Below are 20,528 nucleotides of genomic sequence, written 5' to 3'. Positions count from 1 at the left end.
TGCATGCATCTACTCATGTTCTTACCGAGGCTAGTTTTGTGGATCGAGTTTTTGGGTCCATGACGAGTAACAAGTGGTTCTCGCCCAATTTTCTGCGTTGCAAGATGTCTGGAGGCTCCCAAAAAAATGCTCCTGAATGTAACGCGGTGGAGTAACCATGCAACATTAGCTCACTCAAGCACATGCACTTCTTATTATTTAGCAGTTAGCACCCAACCAATTTTTTACTATTTAAGATAATAATGTTGTAAGCCTCTTTTACCTTCTGAGCTTCCCCTAATGCATAGCAGCATAAATATCTAGATTACATTTATATTATCCTCCCTCAAACCTCAACATTCAATACGTTACGTGCGTACCACAACCAATTTTTTTTTTAACTCTAGACCATAACTTAAGAGAGAGAGAGGACATTCGGATCACAGTGTTCAAACAATCATTCCAGTAGGGATACAAACATTTGATACAAACAATTGGAAGGGTGGAAGCCGAGTGTCCAGTGTTAAATATGCACTGGGTTACCTACTACATCAAAATATCTAGGACTGTCATTAAAAAATAGAATGCCCCCTATTTTCTAAATCCTAAAAAGAGAAATAGAGAGGGCAGAGCAAAACTCATTTCCCAACCTGAATACTTGCGATCTTCTAGCTACATTTAAATTGTTAATACACATTACTACACGTCAGGAAACTCCTAACAGCAATCTAAGATCCATTCAAAGCCCACCATATGGCAAACAGGATCCGCCATCATTATGTTGTAAAGAAAGTCCAGAGCTTCTTTCCTATTGACGCTTCACCAGGATTTTCAGGCTCATCCTCGTAGTCATCGCCCACATCAACACTATCAACCCCGGCAGCATCTTCACCATGGGATTCACTCCTGTACTCATCTCCATCACTGTACTCCCCTGCCCCTACCGGTGTCTCATTCACCTCTTCACTTACAGCTGTGTTCTCAACCAAGTTTTTTGTTGTATCAGCATTTTCAACCTTAGAGTCTGCTTTTCTCCCAGACTGTCGCACAAAGAAGGAGATGTGAAGTCAGCAAAAACAATTCAGACAGTTTTGAAAGCCAGTAGAAATGGTACCGCCACTCACGTGGGTGTCCCATAATCAACTTACAAGAAGGACGACTCTCTTAACTTAAATAGGGCAATAAAATGTCTAATGAGATTTTGAAGAAACCAAAATCCCTTACCTGAACAAAGTGAGTGCTTCCGCCATTCTCACTAGCAACTCCAATTGAAAGTGCAGGAGCAGCATTAGAGAGAATAATTTCCTCCCCCATCGCTCTAACGCCATCAGTATCTTCTACCTTGTTTTCTTTGCTAAGGTCAGGCCTGCCTCTGGTAGAGGTGACAGTAACTCCACTGAAAACCATTATTGCAAAGTTAGAAGTCAATTTTGCTTGAAACGCCTCAGAAAACTTAACAGACCTTGCTATAAAACAATGAAATGGTGGCCTGTTAACCTAGCCACCACAGATGAATAAAGGCTCTTCCTACAACAACTAATTGGAGTGATATCTTCTCTCTTCTCTTCTCTCTCTCCCCTATATTTCTCTAAACACAACAGATGAACAAGGCATCTTCCTGAATCAATTAATTGGAGTGATACAATTTCTACTCTGCTCTGTTTTCTCTAACTTTAACTAAGCACACCACCTAGATGGTCTACATCCTCAAATCCCCAGAGTACTCTTATTTTCTCTATTTTCCTTCTTATTTGGATTGGGGGGAGGGAAATTGAGGGTAAGGATGGATGAGGCTGTATGTTCAATAATCAATACACAGAAGTCTAAAAACAATCTACTTGTACTAGGGCTGCGCCTATTTTCAATTCTATTAATAAAATTTCTTTTACCTATCAAAAACTAAAAAATACAATTTACTTTAATTTCTCACTGCCTCCAAATGCACGGAAGATGAAGTCTACCCATTAGAATAGCAACCGTATACCCACTTTTTCTTAAGCTAGATTGGTATCACATTACTTGAGAGTGTTATAATTATAGAACTTACGTTTTGGGTCTCCGGAGATTGTATCGTTTTTCACCTGGAGCTTGCACAGGTGGAGGAATTTTCTGTCTCCTTTTCCTGTGCTGGCCTGCCACAATGCTACCAGAATGTCCTCCACTATCTTCACCATCATGGTCATCCCCCGTGACTTGAGATGTCTGAGCACGATTCCGCTTCCTGGCATTTCTTGGTAGTCTTTTACTTGCAAGAGCAGAATCACCATGACTTTCAGCGTTATCATATCCAGAATCCTCTGCATTCCCATTTGGATAATCACTCTCATTTGGTTCTAACGCTTCTCCAAGTATAGCCTTAGCATCACTGACAACGGCCTTCACAGAACGTGTCCTATAAACTTTAGGCCTCCCTCTTTTGCGAAGTTTGCGCTGACCTCCATTCAAGTCAGATGGCTGGGAATCTTCGGTAGCTTCTGGTGCCTTATTATTGATGTTGCTTTGATCATCAGCTGATAAATCTTGGCCAGCTTCTACCTCTCTTATGCTGTTGTCAGATTGGATCCTCTGGATGTCCAGAGAATCAGTCGCAACACCAAGAGATAGCTCTGCATCATCTTCAGGGTTAGATACTCTCTTGGATGGTTCTTCCATATCTACTTGCTGGCAAGACAAAGGCGCCGCCTCTATCAAACTATGAACAGCAGCAAGCTCAATCTTTTTGCTTGGGGAAAAATTAAAAATCTTGGAGGTGCATTTGCGTAGCCAAGATACAGTTCCACCAGAAACTGGAGATCTTGAGACACCTGCAACTGGAGATAACTCATTGTTTTGCATCTCAGAAGCAGCCGCATTTCCACGGCCACCTTCCTTCACATGAATATTAGCCAGTCTTGGCAGAGAAAAAACCTCTGCATTCTCAGTTTCCTCTAAAAATTGTAAGTCAGACAGTTCAAACTCAGAGATGATTTGACCACAGCTCTGACAACTCTTGAGTTTTTCAACAAATGAAATGAAGCGTTTTCTCTCCTTAACAAATTGTTCACGCTGATCTTTCAACTTCCTGCTAAGATCAGCAAGTTCATCAATGTCCTTTCGCATTTCCACTTGGTGCCTTTCAAGATGCTTTCTGTTTTCATCAGCTTCTTGTCTTTCTTTATCTATTCTAACTCTCTCAAGTGTAATTCCTTCCATTTCTCTCCTAGCTACTTCTCTCAAGTAATTAACATTGTCTAATTGTCTCTCTTTTTCTTCTTGAAATAGCTTCTCCCTCTCCCACAATTCTTTTTCTTTGTCCTCTAGCTGATTGTGCATATCAGTCTCAAGTTCTCTTTTCCGCAGCTCAAGATCATGAAGCATTTGGCTTCTATCACTTTCAGCTTTTTCAGCAATTGCTAACTTCTCATGCTCCATTTGAGCAGCAAAAGACTCTTTGGCCACTTTAAGATCTTCCAGTTCCCTTTGTACGTACTCCTGTGTCGCTGACTTCTCATTTTTTAACCATTCTTCTTCAGAGTGTTTCAGTTTTTCTACTTCTTCCCTCTGTTCAGTCACTTTTCTCATCTCTTTCTCAATCTCAGCTCGTTTCACATCCAGCTCATCCCATTCCCTCTCAAAAGTCTCCTTTTGCAACTTTAAATCTTCAGCATCCTTCAGAAGCAGTTCTTTCTGAAGCCTGTAATCATCTATCTCCTGTTTTAGTTCTGATTGCAAGCGAACATATTCTGATCTCTCTTCTTCACTCACTTGAAGCCGATGCTGCTCTTCACGTATCTTCAATAGCTCTTCATCATTATCAGCCCTTGTCTTCTCAACTTCAGCCTTGAGACTAAGCACAACCTCTTTATCAGCAAGCACTTGTTTCCTCTCATTCTCCAAACTCTTCTCCTCAGATTTGATGGACTTCTCCCTTGCCTTCAGATCTTTCAGCTTGGACTCATGGTCCTTCTCTTTCTCCCTAAGCTTCTCCCATCTCTTTTCCAAAGCCTGCTCTCTCTTTGCAACTTTCTGCTCCATGTGATTAACTTCAGCTTCCCTCTTCTCCACTTCAACCACCTTGTTATTTAACTCATCATCCAGTGATTTCCTCTTTTGATCAATTTCCAACTCGAAATCAAGCTTCTTCGCATCCAGAGTGGCATTGTGGTCATCAAGAAGCTTCTGAATCTCAGTCTGTGGACATTTAACAAAACAAGCCAATGAAAAGAAAATGTCAGCAGCATAATTTTATATGATAGCTAATGATGTTCCAATCTGACACAGCGAGACCAACTTCCTTATGCTGGCATGCAGACCTTCTTTTAAGAGTTTTCCTTTTAATAAGTGCCAAAATAGATAACTTGTAATGACTCAAGGAAAACCCATGCCACATTAGTGCCTATATTCCAAGACAAGTGAAGACTACAATTAAAACCCCTTGGGATTATTAAAACAGCAAGCAATTCTCCTTCCCAGACAATATGGGAGCTCATTCACTCCAAAATTAATAATTCTACTGCTGCCAACACACTAGATGAAATATAAAATGATAAGGCACATGCTAGCAAGACAACAGATGTACATTGTGTGTACTAACTTCGATTGTTCAGATGACCAACAAAATAATCGTACTGAATGCTTCTTAAAAAGTATCCCACTTAAAAGAACATGGTGTAAGAACTTACTCTTTCTCTAGCATTGAGCTTTTCTTCTAATGCAAGTAGCTCCTTCTCTTTCATCTCCAAGTTTGTCCTCATGGCATCAAATTCCTGCTAAAATGATATATTAATACATAATTCAACAGATTTAGCAACAACTCAGCACAAAGAAATACTTGCCTGCTCTCTCAAAGTTAAATTTGAAAGCCTGCTGTTTATGTCATCTTCTTTCCTTTTCAAGCTAATGTTGGTTGCATCAATCCTCTTCTGTTCCTCTTCAAGGTCCTTTTCTTGCTGCTTGAAAATCCTATCGTTCTCATTTGCCCTCTCCTCTCTTTGGTTAATAATTCTTTGACCCTTGGCTAGCCTCTCTTCTCCCTCCTGCAATTTTCTTTCCCATTCTCGCATGTCCTCTCTTTGCTTGGATAAAGTAGAATCATAGGACTCGCGCCTGCAAGAAGTACAAACAACTTAATTAAATAAGAAAAAAATTTGAACCGTGTAAAATTGCCCCCACTAATTAACTGTAAACACTCAGTAGCAGAAAGATTCAAGAGCAAGAGTATGGATATAGCAAAGGTCAGAAGAGTTAAGATTACTCAGAAATGAAGGATAAGCGGTCCCTTTGAAGTGCAGCTTCTCGTGCCTCTAAGTCCTGTGATTTTCTCTCAATTTCTGCAGTCTTTCTGCTCACCTCAGCAAGCTTGGCATCACCAGCACGCAATTTCACCTCTACCTCCAAAGATTTCTCCTCAATGCTAGTGACTAAAGCAGTTGCCTCAGCCAACTTAGAATCAGCAGTAAACTTGATTGCTGCATTTTCCGAGCGCATTTCACGCAAAGCCTTCTCAAGCTGCAAAACCAACATTCTCCACATATGAGCAAGTATCACCTGCACTTTTTGTTTCTACAATAGTGGTATCAAATTTCATCGATGACAAATAACATAAATGATCAAACTTAGCATTCTAAAAGATAAGCTAGGTTCATGACAAAATATTGTTATTTTGTCAACAAAAAAATATACATTTTTTTTTATAAGTAAACAGTAGTATTAATAAGGATAGGCAAAGCCCAAGTACACAAGATGGTATACAAGAGATAAAACCTATCTAGGTCACTGAATACATCAAATGGAATAGAGCGCAATCATTGGCACAAAACTTGATGTCAAGTGATGAGCTCACTGAATAAAAAGAATTTACTCATCTTTACACATGTATAATCTGCGACTAAATAACCTGACAGATAATGCATATTGCTTCTCATAATAAGAGCAATTCAACTTAGAATATAAGAATCATCTCGACAATCATTACTGAGCTTTTAGCCAATAGAGCTCCCTTCGTTTCTTTTATATTGTGTATTGCGGACAGATTTTTTGTGTGTGTGTGTGTGTGAGAGAGAGAGAGAGAGAGAGCTGAGGCATACTCAAGAGATGATTTTTTCTTTTTCAAAGAGGGGCTTGGGTAGGTGGTCATATGAACTCGTTTTTATGGCATGGATGATGGAACCCCACCAAGGTGGGGTCCCATTCCACCAAGGCACCACCTTTCAGACCACCACTGGGAAGTACACTCCAAATACACAACCTTGCTTGCCAAGACTGTGTATCAGGTAATCTACAGAAACTCCTAGTACAGGATCAAATCAAGGATGTTTGCGTCTACAACTCATCCCAAACCTCCACTTTGCCAACTAGGCTGCAACCTAACGGGTACTAAGATGAACTAAATTAGATTAACAAAATATGTTGTCCCTTGAAATATATGTATTTCTTCTAATTATTTAGTGTTGATCAGTAACAGTTTACGACATTTCTGCCCAATAATAAACATCTATGTATGGGTGTATCAGGGGCAAGGAGCATACATCAAGCACACACTCCTTCTCAACACCCAAGGCTTTTCTCAAATTCTCCTCACGCTTCTCAACTTCAGATATTGCAGTTGAATGGGCCGTTTGTTCTTGTTTGAGGGCATCTTTTGCTTCTACTAATGCTTGCCTGAGTTCTTCATACTTAGAAGTCCACTCCTTTTTCTCAATCAAGAGAAGCCCCATATTGTATTGGTAGTCGAAAAGCTGGCAACACATCAGCAAATAAGTTAAGCGGTAAAGCGTTATATTTATTAAAACAAGTGAAGAAAGGAAAACAGCACAACTTTTCTTTTTATAAGTAGAATGGAAAGCAGTATGGCTAACATTTTTTTTTTTCATAAAGTAAAAGATTGAACGGCATAAAGCAGTACAGATAACATCAAACAATAAAAAAATTACAGAAACAAAAACATGACTTAAATATAGGCCCCAGAATTGAGTAATGACACAAATGTATATACCACAAAAGATATCAACAAATGGAACCGAAAAGAAAACAAACATCTAGAAGAGAACCCAGCAAAGCAGAAAAAACAAAGGTAGACCCAGAGAGGGCAGAGAGCAGGCCAGAGGCTGCCCATAAACTTGGAAAGAGGTATCAGGACGGCAGAGATAATTGATAATGCACATAAATTGCTGACACTCAAATGTCTTTTTGACAACTGAATTTTTGAGAGAATTTTTTTTTTATATGTGAATTGCTAACACTCAAGTGGACTAAACTTTAATCTCAATTAGATTTTTGTACAAGTAGTTTAATCTCAATTAAATTAGTGTTGGCTCTATTAATTCTTGTAAATTTAATCAGATTTAAACTTGTCATTAATATGGTAAATATATTTGATGTTGTACCCTAAAACATTAAAGTTGGTGACAGGATGAGGGCAAAAATGAGCAATTACTTGCTTGAGACAATTTTTTTTTTATAAGTGAATTGCTAACACTCAAGTGGACTAAACTTTAATCTCAATTAGATTTTTTTACTAGTTTAATCTCAATTAAATTAGTGTGGGCTCTATCAATTCTTTTATTTTAGTAAGTATTTAAACTTGTCATTAATATGGTAAATATATTTGATGTTGTACCCTAAAACATTAAAGTTGGTGACCGGATGAGGGCAAAAATGAGCAATTACTTGTTTGGTGCAAACCATCTCTTGACCACCACGCAACTTAATGCTTTGGGAGAATGGTGAATTACACGTCCAAATCTTCAGACATACAGATTGTGAACTCATTATTTCTGGTTTAAAGAACACATAAGACATGATGAAAGCATGTTTAAGGACCCAAAATAACATAAAATGTACACAATGTGGGATTCGGAACAAACAAAATGAACAGAGAAAAATATAGCCGGGGCAGGCAGATTACCCTAGTATTAAAGTGCAACATTTCTTGATTTACCCGATCAAAGAAGTGTAACAACATGCCAACTAAATGAAGAAGTTACCTTTACTATCTAAAATTACCAACCAACTCCAATTTCGAGTTGAAAAGAGTTCAAAAAAAATCGTCAAATGTAGGAAAAGAGCGGACGGAAAGGATGGTAATGCTTTTTCTTCGTCCCATTTAATGGAAATTTGAAACAATAAAACCCCATATAAATACCAATGTTAAAAGAAAGTGAGAAAGAAAGAAAGAGAGATCCAAAAAAACCAAGTAACCCCAAATTGTAAAACAAATCAACATACAAAATACCAACGAAAAAAATCAAGTGTTTATAAGTGAATTATAAACCAGGAACCTCGTTTTCAAGCTTCGAAACCTTCTCCACCAGCGAATTCGGATCCCCGGACTCCTCGAAGAAGCCACCATTTTCTGCTACCAAGCACGAATTCGGCGCGGCAGAGGCTTCGACAAGAGCAGCTGCGTTCTTTCCCTTTCCAGCGGTGGCTTCTCCGGAATCCTGATTCAGCGTGGAGCCAGTAGCAGTCTTATGGCCAGCGGTTCTGGGCGTAAGAGGCCAGCCGGGCCACAACTTTTGCGGGGTGGTAAACATGATGAAACTTCAGAAAACTGGCCCTCAGTAAAGAACGGAATCGCAGATCGTGAATTGTTCAACTTCATAAGCACACCGAGCCCTCACCGAATCAGACAGACCCCTTAAAGTCTTCGGAAACCAACACTTAAACTTATGTAACTTCTTCGAAAATTCCCCGTAACTTGGGCACGATCGGATTTCTTTCTTCAAGTAGTGAATACGACGTCTTTTCGGAAATGAAGTCGTTCGCTCCCTGGCCGTAACTGACTATCTCTATGCCAGTCTCAGTCTATCTGTGTGTTGGGGGAGGGGGATTGAGGAATTTTCCCCGTGTGCGCAGGCTCTAATAACAGTAACCCTAGTGCGGACGTGAACGGAGCCCCAAAAATCCGGCGAAATGGGGATTTGGAATCCGATAACGTCTCGAAGCGGAACACCCTATTTCTCTTTTTTTCTTTTTTCGTTTGTGTGAGATTAAGCGAATGTGTGCGCTTTGCAACGCAGATCACTCACATTCTTTTCCCTTTTTTTTTTTTTAGATTTTATTGTTATTAATATTATGTGGGAATGAAATTACGGTACTACCCATTAATTTTGCAGTTCGTGGTGTGCACGCTTCAGGTATGGGTACTTTTGGGATTGAGATGATGGAATTATGGAACGTGGGTGAATCATTTGGGATTACGAAACTGCCCATGGTTGGTGGAGCCGCTTCCAAGACTCCAAGTCTTTGGATAAGGTTGGGCCGCCGTGAGAGAGTGATCCTTAATGCAGTGTACGGAAGAGGAAAGAATAGAACAATAATAAGAAAAAAAAATAATAATATTGTTAAGTATAATTGTGGGACATGTGCCATATAATTATGTTATTAAATGGTAGAGTTTATTATTATAAAATTAATTTTTTTATATTTATTTTTTAAAAAAAATAATTATACGGTACACTCTAAATATATTTTTTCTAAAATTTTTTTATAAATTATACTATTATTTAATTTTTATTTCACGAGTTAATATTGTCTATTAATCTATATATTTATTTTTTTAAAAAATAAATAATTATTTAAGTACAATAAATATATTATATCTTATACAATAAAATAAAAATATCGTGTACAGCATTGATCTAAGAATAATACACGGATGTTGATGGATGGATGGGAAATGCAAATGCCATGGTTTAATTTCTTGGTAAGTTGGGGATTGAGATTTTGACTAAGCTATAAGGGTATGGATGGAAATGCGAGGGGCTAAGCATCTTTTGTACCGCCAACCCCACGTGCCCTCTTTCCCATCATTATTAATTTATTATCACAATCACGCACGACAAAAGTGAGAATTTTTCTTTCTTTATGCGGAAGAAAGCGAGGAAGCATAAGTAGCGAATTTTGATTGTAACAATTTTATTTGTATTCATTTTTATGTATTTTTTTATATATTTTATTAATATAATTAATTATATTATTTTTTATAAATTAATATAATTTTTTTGATTAATTATAGCAGTAAAATATATAAAAAAAATAAACAAAAGTGACTTTTGATAGAGCTACTGACGTCAAGAAACCATGGTTAAATCTTAAAAAGGGTTTTTTTTTTATTCTTGCTCCAAACATGGTTAAATGGGCCCCGAATTTTGACAAGTACAACGGTAACAACTGTGATGTACTCTTCTTCTTCTTCTTTTTTTTCTTTTTTTCTTTTTAATCCGGGGAGAAACGGTGACACCTTGGTTTTGTACAATTACGGCATTCGCAATGGCTTAACATATTATTAAGTCCAAAGTTTAGTTAGAATAATAATTTTTAGCCATAGTATCAAGTTTTAATTAAATGAGTTTACATTAGATTAGTTATTTTAAATGTAAAATAATAATATAAAATTATGTATTTTAATAATATAAAAAAATTAATATTTTATTAATACACTTCATATATTAATTAATTATTTTATTAAAAATAAAATTATTATTTTCTAACTAATTTTACAAATACGCTTTATATACTATTTTTTCTACCTTGTTTATTCACTGGAACAATTCTATGGACACCCTATTTTCGCCACATGAGTTGGAACACTATGTTTCACTCATAAAACTCTCGCATGCGCCTCTTAACTCCCTCTCTCTCAGTCTCATTTTCTTCTTCCCTTGCATAGATCAGCAGCATATCCCACACTCAGAACGCAGAAAACCTTTCTCACCAAACTTTCAAACAAATGAATGAGAAATGGTATTCTCCTATCTTCTTCTTTTTTCTTTCATTCGATCATTCTCTTCACTCATTTCTTAATAGAAAACTCACCACTGCCACCATACTCAACCCGCTGCAACCATATTCAACCAACCTATGTTTTTGTTGATTAAAACAAAGCTCATAATCATGTTGCTTGTGGATTACCGAGCGTTGCCAGCCCTCCACGCCATCTCCAATTGCACAAAAAATATCAGAACACAGTTACTCACCTTTGCCCCTCGGCACTATAGCTAGCTTCCAGCAGTCATAAGTTCCTATCAGTTTCTCTCCCTATCGCAAAGAGAGAAAAATAACATCCATGAAAAGAGAATGGAATATGAGGGAAAGAGATAGGGGTTGTTGGACGGGAAATAATAAATCAATATTTTGCTCCTCCTATAGTAGTTCACCAATAATGGCCAGGGATATTAATTTACTGTAGCACAAAGTTAAGTTAGCATAAGTTTAGCTAGTCCAATGTGGAAGTTTTTTTGACAAATATAGCTAAATTTTGTATTTGCATTGGGCAATAGCGAGGCTATTGTCAATGCTCTTAAGATGGTATTTAAAATCAGCAATGTTAAGGATGATGGTAACAACCCCACGTGTAATTTTTTTTTTCTTTTAAAAAAAAAGGCCCCTTAGAAAATAATAAAATTTTCATATTTTTTCATAATAAATTTACTTTTTTTATTAAAAAATCTGTGCAAAGTTTGTACATCTAGAATTTATATATATCATTATTATTCATTTAAAAATAGATTAATTTTTTTTCAATCACTTCACGATTCAATGATATATGCCTTTGTTGGTATCTAAATAATATTTGCCAACGAAAAAGAATTGGAAGAAGGAAGTAGAGGAACAAGAGTAAAGTGAGTAGTCTGATTGTAAAGGGAGGCCGCAGGCAGAGAGTAAAAGGAGGTAGAATTTTATTAGCAGAAAGAAAATCACAAATGGTAGTTAATTGTGAAGGGAGTTATGGTACGTACATGAGTTGGATATAGATATCTTAATGAGGGCAAAAAGGTTTGGGTTTCAACACTTGGAAGCCACGAAAAGAATGACGTAAAGTATACAGTGTTGGGTGCGGGCCGGCCGTACAGTAGTAGATCAAGCACCACCTGCTACTGGAAACCTTTTCGTTTTTTTAGGTATTTGGGGATGCAAACACTAGAGAATTATAGGAGGAGCTAGGCCAGGCCATTCTAGATCTGGATGGGGTTCATTTATAATGGAAGCTGATCATGAGTTAGCTAGGGTGACGTATAGATCTTGGGTCATTTATATATATAGTTTGATGAATGGCCGCGAGCAGCATTACTTTAAATTAGGCCCTTTTGGGAGATGAGGAAAGACCATTATGCAGCATGCATACATGCATTTGATCGATATATCGATGAGCCAATATTTAGTAGGAAAAATATAATTGTAAGCTCAATTGTGTATTAATCTATGTATTAATGTGATATGATTGGTTAAAAATTAAATTTTATTGAAAACAGTGTTAATTTAAATTTTAAGTATAAATAAATCAGTATTGATACACAGATTAGTACGCGACTATGTTTGTATATAGCAAAACTCTATTTAGTACCGAACTACATGCACCAGATCGAGAGAATATATGGTAAAAACCAAAAAAAAAAAAGATAAAACAACAATTTTTTTTTTTTTTTATAAGTTCTCCAATTTTGCTAACAATTAGTAATAAATGTGGTGTTTCCGGCCGGGATAGCAAAATTTATATATGGAAGGTGAAATTAATATTATTGGGTCAGTACTGGCCCACTGATGAACAATTAATTGTATATATTAACCATGGAATGATTGTAATTAGATGTAGCTAGCTAACCTTCATGGTAAATGCATGCTAAGGCCGGAGGTTTTCTACACGGTTGAAGAAGGCGGAAAGGGAGTGGGACATGGATATTCCAAAGCAAGGTGGTTAATGGTACTGATCGATCTAGGCGCTGACAAATATATATAAGAAGGGAACAAAATATTTTAGAAGAAGAATCATATATTGTCAACTTCTTGAGCAAATAGATCAAGTATATATAGAAATGTTGCCATGTCATGAAACAAGAGTTGTCTGATGCTTGGGGAATGCCCGCAGTAGTGGCACGAAAGAGCAGCTTCGTGATTAATATATATATATAAAACACATACAAGCTGCATGGGTGGGTTTTTGCATCGTTATTTAATTTGAAAATGAGAGAGAGGAAAGATATCAGATAAGACAGAGAAATTAAGAGAGAGGGCAGGCTGCTTGTAGTCTGTGTGTTTTGGAAAGAACTGCCGCCTGAGAGAGGCAAAAGGGTTGGGGACAAGCACTGCATGCCTTTGGCAAATCCAAGGGGCAAGGCCTAGGCGGCGTCACCGACGCCACATCTGACGATTATGCCTATGTCTCCTTTTTGTCCTATTAATTTCTGGATCCCTTTCATTTCTTCTTCCCTCGATCGCCTTCTGACCTCCTTCCTCCTTCATCATGATCACTTCATCTTATATTCTATTTAATTATTAACAATTGGCCCACCACCACCACCACTACTGCTACTAGCTACTACTCTTTAATTAGCTAAAAGATTCCATGTAATTCAAGTGGTTAATCTAATGAAGTAATACGGTAGAACTGTATTATATTTTTGAATAATAATAATAATGTAGATGCCCAGCTAGCTGCCCGGCCGGGATACTTAACTGGTCATGATATATATGCATATTAATTCCTTTAGTTTTCTAAGCAACTGGTCATGCATGCATATTTGCATACTTTTGTCATGAGTAGACATATATATATATAATGAATATCGAGGAGTACGATATTGACCAATAAAATGTCAATAAAAAGGAGCTATAACATTATTTTATCATATATATATAAATATAATTATATATTAGGCATGGTATGGGTTAAATCAATGGGACATTATAATTTGATGAAAAAGAGATCACAATTAACTATATATATATATATATATTAATACCGATCGATAGTTACGTTTAACTATATATAATATGTTATTGTTTTCTCAAGAAAAGAAAGGTAGGTACCATTAATGATCTATTGTAAGGCACTTCATAGGTAAATGACTCATGCTGCATAAAGTTTTTTAATCGTTATATATATATATATATATAATATTTATTTATTATTCAGCAACAAGAAAAGCTTCCAATTAATATTCCAACTTTATTCCGACTGCCTTGTTCTCAGTGGGCCGGCCCAAGGAAAGAGGGTCCCAGATCACAACTTGTCTTGTACCACAAGCACGTGATTTCCCAAAGCTAAATTCCAAGTAGAGTTAAAACAAAACTATAGCCCTAATCGACAAAACCATGACTCTATCATACAGCTAATCTGAATGTAGGAGATGATTAATCACAAACCTCAAATCACATGCGATTGCATTTGGGTTTTGTCTCTTATCTACTCCTTTTCTGAAGAAAACTGGACAGAAAAGACAAACCCCACCAAATAAGAAGAAAAAAAAGGAGAGTGTTCTGCTCATTCTCTGTACCATACCAACTCTTGAATAGAAAGCAATACTTCAAATAAATTTCATCTTTCTCCGCTTCAAAAAGAGCGAATATTATAGCGAGAGTACTTTCATTTTATATATAGTCGATCTTCTGAGTATTGAGTTTGCCCTTTGAGGGAGAGAAAAGATGATTAATTCCCTATGCGGAAGCATGGGTTCCGGCCTCAAGAGTGAAGACTCAAGCACCACACCCCAACCAACTTCTCCTGATCATGAATCATTTTCAGAATCTAAGAAAACTACTACTACTACTACAGCTCCACACTCGGATCTGGAACACAATAGTCTAACCCCACCAAGCCTCAACTTCCCAACCCTCAAATTTGACTTGGATGGAGATGTTGAAGTCCAATCGCCAGATAGTTCTCTTTGGGAATCATTTTTCGCTGATCAGTTGGATGGCGATTTTACGATTTCATCCCCAGTGAGGAACTTGCCATCACCACAAAATTCAGCTTACAATTACAACCACTACTACGCTCAGGCAATGCAGGTGCAGAGTCTCTCAGGGTACTCTCCTCCTCGCTTCTCGTCCCAGATGGGACCTTTCAGCAGCAGCCAAAAAGGAAAGGGACTAAGCCCACTCCAGAGGGTCTTTAACTCGCCAAAGAATCAGTATACGAAACCAGACACCCTTTCACTGTCAACCATTGAGGACTTTTTAGATGATTATCAAAGAGAGGAGTTTGGATCGTACCCGACGACAAAGGTACTGTCCGGTATTGGAAGCTCGTCTCGGTGTTTCGATATGCCAACCGTGGTTCCCGCAGTGGACGGCTTGACAATGGCCAATTCTTCCAGGTTTTGCGGTTCAGCGAATGAAACATCGACTCCTGGAGGTTCTCAACTGACCCAAGAGAGGGATATTTATCAAATAGGCTCTATTGCGGGTGCACCATTATCACAACAGCTGCAACATGAGCGCAGCAAGAGAAGCAACTGCAGCAAAAGCAGTCACAACCACGAACACAGGAACAACACCAACAGAATCTTAACCATAATAACCTGATAGTGCCTCTTCCGATTGACACTGAGCAGGTGATCAATATGTCTTATCTACTGAAGAGAAACTTGTTTTTTCCTCTTGAATTTTGTAGCACGCATGGATGTTGACTTTAAATTTATTTAGAAGAAATTTGTAGCACGCAAGTGCTGTACATTGTTAAGAAAGGAAGGTTCCGTATTGTATTACTCCATATATTTCTGTATTGTGCTGTTCAAGGATATATAGATGTACAATGGAATGAAATATGGAAATTACATATAAGGAAACAATCAGATGCCTAGAAATAAGTAATTCCTGATTTGGTGCAATTTACAACTTTGGAAATATATGATTCTGTCAATACTCCCCCTCAAGTTGGCGCATGGAGATCCGTAATGCCCAACTTGCGTAAGAAGTGATGAAAAAGTTCATGACCTAAAGCTTTGGTGAAGACATCAGCAAGTTGCTCATGTGACGGAGTGTGAACAGCTTTGAGGAGACCAGAGCGAATTTTATCGCGAATGATATGACAATCAATCTCAATATGTTTAGTACGTTCATGGAACACTGGGTTGTGAGTAATGTGAAGAGCAGACTGATTGTCACAGTAAAGGTGAAAAGGCTCGGAATGAGGGATGCCAAGATCAGTGAGAAGTTGCTTCAGCCAGGTGAGCTCACAGGTGGTGACAGCCATGGCGCGATATTCGGCTTCAGCAGAAGAGCGAGCAACGGTGGTCTGTTTTTTTGTACGCCATGAGATCGGACTAGTACCGAGCTGTATGAAGTAACCGGTGGTGGAGCGACGTGTGGTGGGGCAGCTGGCCCAATCAGAATCAGTATATGCTGTAACTTGTGTGGTGCTAGAGGAAGAGAAAAAAATGCCTTGACCGGGACTTCCTTTGAGGTAGCGAAGAACACGTGTAGCAGCAGTCATATGAGGAACACGAGGAGCGTGCATAAACTGACTGAGAATGTTGACAGCATAAACAATATCGGGTCGGGTGATGGTCAAGTAAATGAGACGACCAACCAGACGACGATAAATGCTAGGATCAGGAAGAAGAGAGCCATCTTCATTGGAAAGCTTCAAATGTTGTTCCATTGGGAAAGAGGCAGTTCGAGCACCAAGTTGACCACTATCAGAAAGGATATCAAGGGCATATTTTCGCTGATTCAGAAAAATACCGACAGAAGAACGTGCAACTTCGAGACCAAGAAAAAACTTGAGAGAGCCAAGATCCTTGGTTTTGAAGTGAGTGGAGAGGAGAGTCTTAAAAAACTCAATTTGGGAAAGAGCATTACCAGCAACGAGGATGTCATCAACATATACAAGAACGATAGTGATGCTAGTAGAAGTGACAAGAGTGAATAATGAATGATCAGCCTGAGATTGACAAAAACCTGCATCAATAAGCACAGTAGTGAGTTTGGAAAACCAGTTGCGGGAGGCTTGTTTGAGACCATATAGAGACTTTCTGAGTCGACAAACACGGGTCTCCCCCTGAGGACAAGAACCAGGTGGTGGGATCATATAAACTTCTTCATCAAGATCACCGTGCAAAAAGACATTGTTAACGTCGAGCTGATGAATGAGCCAATTTTTTGTAGCAGCAATTGCCAATAAGCAGCGGACAGTGGTCATTTTGGCAACCGGAGCAAAAGTCTCATGATAGTCAAGACCTTCAACTTGAGTGTAGCCCTTGGCAACCAGTCGGGCTTTGTACCGCTCAATGGAGCCATCAGCTTTGAGTTTGGTTTTGAAAACCCATTTACATCCAATAGGTTTCTTACCAAGTGGAAGGTGCTCAAGAGTCCAAGTGGAGTTAGCTTGTAGAGCCTGGAGCTCGGCTGACATTGCCTCACGCCAATGTGAGTGACGAATAGCATCAGAATAACATGATGGTTCAAGACAGGTGGTGAGAGCATTTAAGTAGGTAACATGTGAGGGAGAAAAACGAGAGTATGAAAGAAAAGCAGATAAAGGATGAGCAGTACCTGAAGCCGTTGAAGCGGATGAAGACGCCGTGGGCTCTGTATGTAACGTGGGACAAATATAATCATTGAGATAGGAAGGCCGTGTAGTGTGGCGACGAGGACGAGAGATGGGTGGAGGAGGAAGAGGAGGAGAGGATAGAAGTTGAGGAGGATTAAGAGGTGTTTGAGAAGAAGGGAGGACGAGTTCTAGGATGGGAAGAGGAATGATGGAAGAGGAGGAAGTGTCGAGAATATCCTTAAAAGGGAATTGTTGTTCATGGAAGGTGACGTCACGAGAATAGAAAATGGACTGGGTATCAATATTGTAAAGTTTGTAGGCTTTATGGGTGCTTGGGTAGCCGAGAAAGATACATTTTGTAGCACGAGGAGAGAATTTATCACGGTGAGCACGAAGGGTTTGTGCATAACAGAGACACCCAAACACACGAAGATGATCATAGGTAGGTGGTTTATTGAAAAGAATCTCAAAAGGTGATTTATTGTGAAGAGTGCGACTGGGGGTCCGATTAATGAGATAGGCAGCGGTAAGAACACAATCACCCCAAAAAGGAAGAGGTAAGTGTGCTTGAAAACGTAAACTACGGGCAACATTAAGAAGGTGCCGGTGTTTACGCTCCGCAACGCCATTTTGCTACGGAGTTTCAACGCAGGTACGTTCATGAATAATGCCATGATCATGAAGGTATGATTGAAATTTATGAGAAAGAAATTATTGGCCATTATCAGTTCGAATGATTTTAACAGTAGTATTAAATTGATTTTTGACTAGGGAAAAAAAATGCGTTAAATGAGTATAAGCTTCGGATTTAAAACGCATCAAATATAGCCAAGTAGTACGAGAAAAATCATCGACTATAGTAAGGAAATAATGGGCGCCACATAAGGAAGAAGTATGATATCCACCCCAAATATCACAAAAAATCCGATTAAAAGCAAAAACACTTTTATTAGCAAAATTTGGAAAGGGTAGTCTTGTGTGCTTAGAACGAGCACAAACATCACAATCAGAAAGAATACAAGAGGAATAAAAAATATTAGGAATAATAAAACTAGAGGGATGACCTAGACGTTGATGCCATAGAGTCTTATTAGCAGTGGGTTGAGCAGCAAAAAGCATGGGGAGGTCGGGACGATACACGTAAAGCCCGTGGCATAATTCAGCCGCTCCAATCGGCATCTTCGACCGTGGGTCCTGAAATGAACATTTATTAGAAGAAAAGGTAATAATGCAAGAGTTATGGAGGGTAACTTGGGAAACAGATAATAAATTAAAATTTAAAAAAGGAACAAAATAGACATGAGTTAAGGTAAGGGATGGAGAAAGAATGCAAGTGCCGAGACCTTCGGCTGGAACATCCTGACCCGTGGGAAGTCGGATGGAGTGAGTAGTGGCTAGAGGATGAAGCTCGGTGAAAGCTTCCTTGTGGTGGCAGATATGGTGGCTGGCGCCACTGTCTACCACCCAATGAAGGCGCCGATTGAAGGAAAAAACAGGGGAAGGGGAAGAAATGTTACCAATAAAATTGACTGAGGGGGACTCGATCGGAGGTGAGGAAGGCATGAGCAAGGTGAGGAGCTTCTGGTATAACTCCGGGGTCAAGCCAGGTACCGGAATCAAAGCCGACGGAGCAACGGCGAGCTGATTGATGCTGGAAGGGGGCTGACCGAGTATGGAGGGCTGGGTCTTGTTTCTCGGGTTGCGACCAGGAGGGTAACCCACTAGAGTCCAACACCGATCACGGGTATGGCCTTCTTTGCCACAAGCCGTGCACTTGAAGGGAGGTTTCGGACGCCCACCAGATCGGACTGCCAAGGCCAGAGTTTCCGATGATGGGGACTGAATGTTGAGCAAACGTTGTTGCTCTTCCTGAAACAGAATCGAAAACACTTTGCTGATGGGTGGAAGAGGGTCCATGGCTAATATTTGAGTACGAAGAGAGGCAAAAGAATCATTGAGACCAAGAAGGAACTGGAACACCCGTTCATCATCGGCTTGCTGCTGGAGAGCTTTGAGGTCAGTGCTCTGTTGAAGATGACTGAGTTCATCCCAAACTTGTTTGATTTGGTTGTAATAATCATGAACGGAATTGGTTGTTTGGTGTAGAGAAGAAAGGGTCCGTTTGAGTTGATAAATCCGGGCATTATTGCCATGGCAAAAACGGGAGGAAAGATCAACCCAAACATCACGTGGGTCCGTATGGTATTCGAGGGAATTGGCGAGAGAGGGACTGATCGAATTGAGAATCCAGGTAAGGACCATATCCTTTGTCTGGTTCCATTGGGTGTATTCGGGTGTGTTAGGAGCAGGGGGTTTGAGAGTGCCATCAACAAAACTAAGTTTGTTTTTGGCATTGAGGGCTCGGGTCATGGCTTTTTGCCATTTGGGGTAATTGTCGCCGGTTAAGAGGCCATTGACAAGAGTGAGGCTTGGGGAATCTGAGGGGTGAAGGAGATAAGGGGAAGGGAGGGTTGGGTTGGATGCTTCGGTCATGGCGATAGTAGACCGTGTTTTAGCCTGATACCATGTTAAGAAAGAAAGGTTCCGTATTGTATTACTCCATATATTTCTGTATTGTGCTGTTCAAGGATATATAGATGTACAATGGAATGAAATATGGAAATTACATATAAGGAAACAATCAGATGCCTAGAAATAAGTAATTCCTGATTTGGTGCAATTTACAACTTTGGAAATATATGATTCTGTCAATATACATCAAAGCTGTACGGAAGTGGAGGAAGCTAATGGAAGGGAAGGGGTTCAAAGGAGTGCCACTGAGTGCCAACGCGGTGACAAAGTCGAAGATATTGCTGGGTTTGTATTCTTGTGATGGGTATAGGCTGACTGAGGACATGGGTTGTTTGCTCTTGGGGTGGCAAGATAGGTCCCTTAATGCAGCTTCTGCATGGCGATGCTGATCATCATCTTCGGCTTCTACGTACATGCATGCATCATATGTCTTTTGAAGCTTTAATTGTTAAAATATTTGGTGTTTAAGATCAGTTTCTTTAATATTTATCCATGTAACCGGCCAAGCCAAATTAAGGAAGAAAATAAGAAATGTGCCGAAGAAAAAAACCGGGGGGCGGGGTACCAGGGATATGTACGTAGAAAATGACTTAGGGATTAGGTCAATATTAATTAATTTATTTATACATATATATATATATATATATATAGATATATTTCTGTTGAATAATGGAGCTAAAAATATTTTATTGCACGGAGGCTCCATCGAAGTGATTCCCGTCGTAGAAGATACCGTTACCCTATTGGATTGGATTGGCGGTAA

The 20,528-nt window shown here is 39.0% G+C and overlaps 2 protein-coding genes across 2 annotated transcripts; one reads left to right on the top strand and one right to left on the bottom strand.

Annotated features, from left to right (window-relative positions):
• Positions 1 to 413: 413 nt before the first annotated feature.
• LOC122302258 (protein CROWDED NUCLEI 1-like) lies at positions 414 to 8,957 on the bottom strand. The gene is made up of 8 exons (XM_043113437.1): positions 8,238 to 8,957; positions 6,486 to 6,695; positions 5,213 to 5,466; positions 4,794 to 5,064; positions 4,641 to 4,724; positions 2,027 to 4,149; positions 1,204 to 1,375; positions 414 to 1,019 (listed from the first exon to the last, which is right to left on the bottom strand). The coding sequence occupies exons 1-8, from the start codon at positions 8,490 to 8,492 to the stop codon at positions 756 to 758; spliced, it is 3,633 nt and encodes a 1,210-aa protein (XP_042969371.1). The 5' UTR covers positions 8,493 to 8,957; the 3' UTR covers positions 414 to 755.
• A 5,172-nt stretch (positions 8,958 to 14,129) lies between these two features.
• LOC122305757 (GRAS family protein RAM1-like) lies at positions 14,130 to 20,352 on the top strand. Its single transcript, XM_043118310.1, is given in 7 exon segments — positions 14,130 to 15,175; positions 15,178 to 15,363; positions 15,849 to 15,978; positions 16,105 to 16,604; positions 16,869 to 17,041; positions 19,340 to 19,621; positions 19,954 to 20,352. Coding segments are annotated over 7 exon segments (2,265 nt in total). The 5' UTR covers positions 14,130 to 14,382; the 3' UTR covers positions 20,155 to 20,352.
• The last annotated feature ends 176 nt before the right edge of the window (positions 20,353 to 20,528 follow it).

The sequence above is a fragment of the Carya illinoinensis genome, chromosome 3 (assembly GCF_018687715.1).
Source record: "Carya illinoinensis cultivar Pawnee chromosome 3, C.illinoinensisPawnee_v1, whole genome shotgun sequence".
NCBI classification, from domain to species: Eukaryota; Viridiplantae; Streptophyta; class Magnoliopsida; order Fagales; family Juglandaceae; genus Carya; species Carya illinoinensis.
The sequence above is the reverse complement of the archived record's forward strand: the minus strand, read 5'-3'. Positions and strand labels throughout refer to the sequence as shown.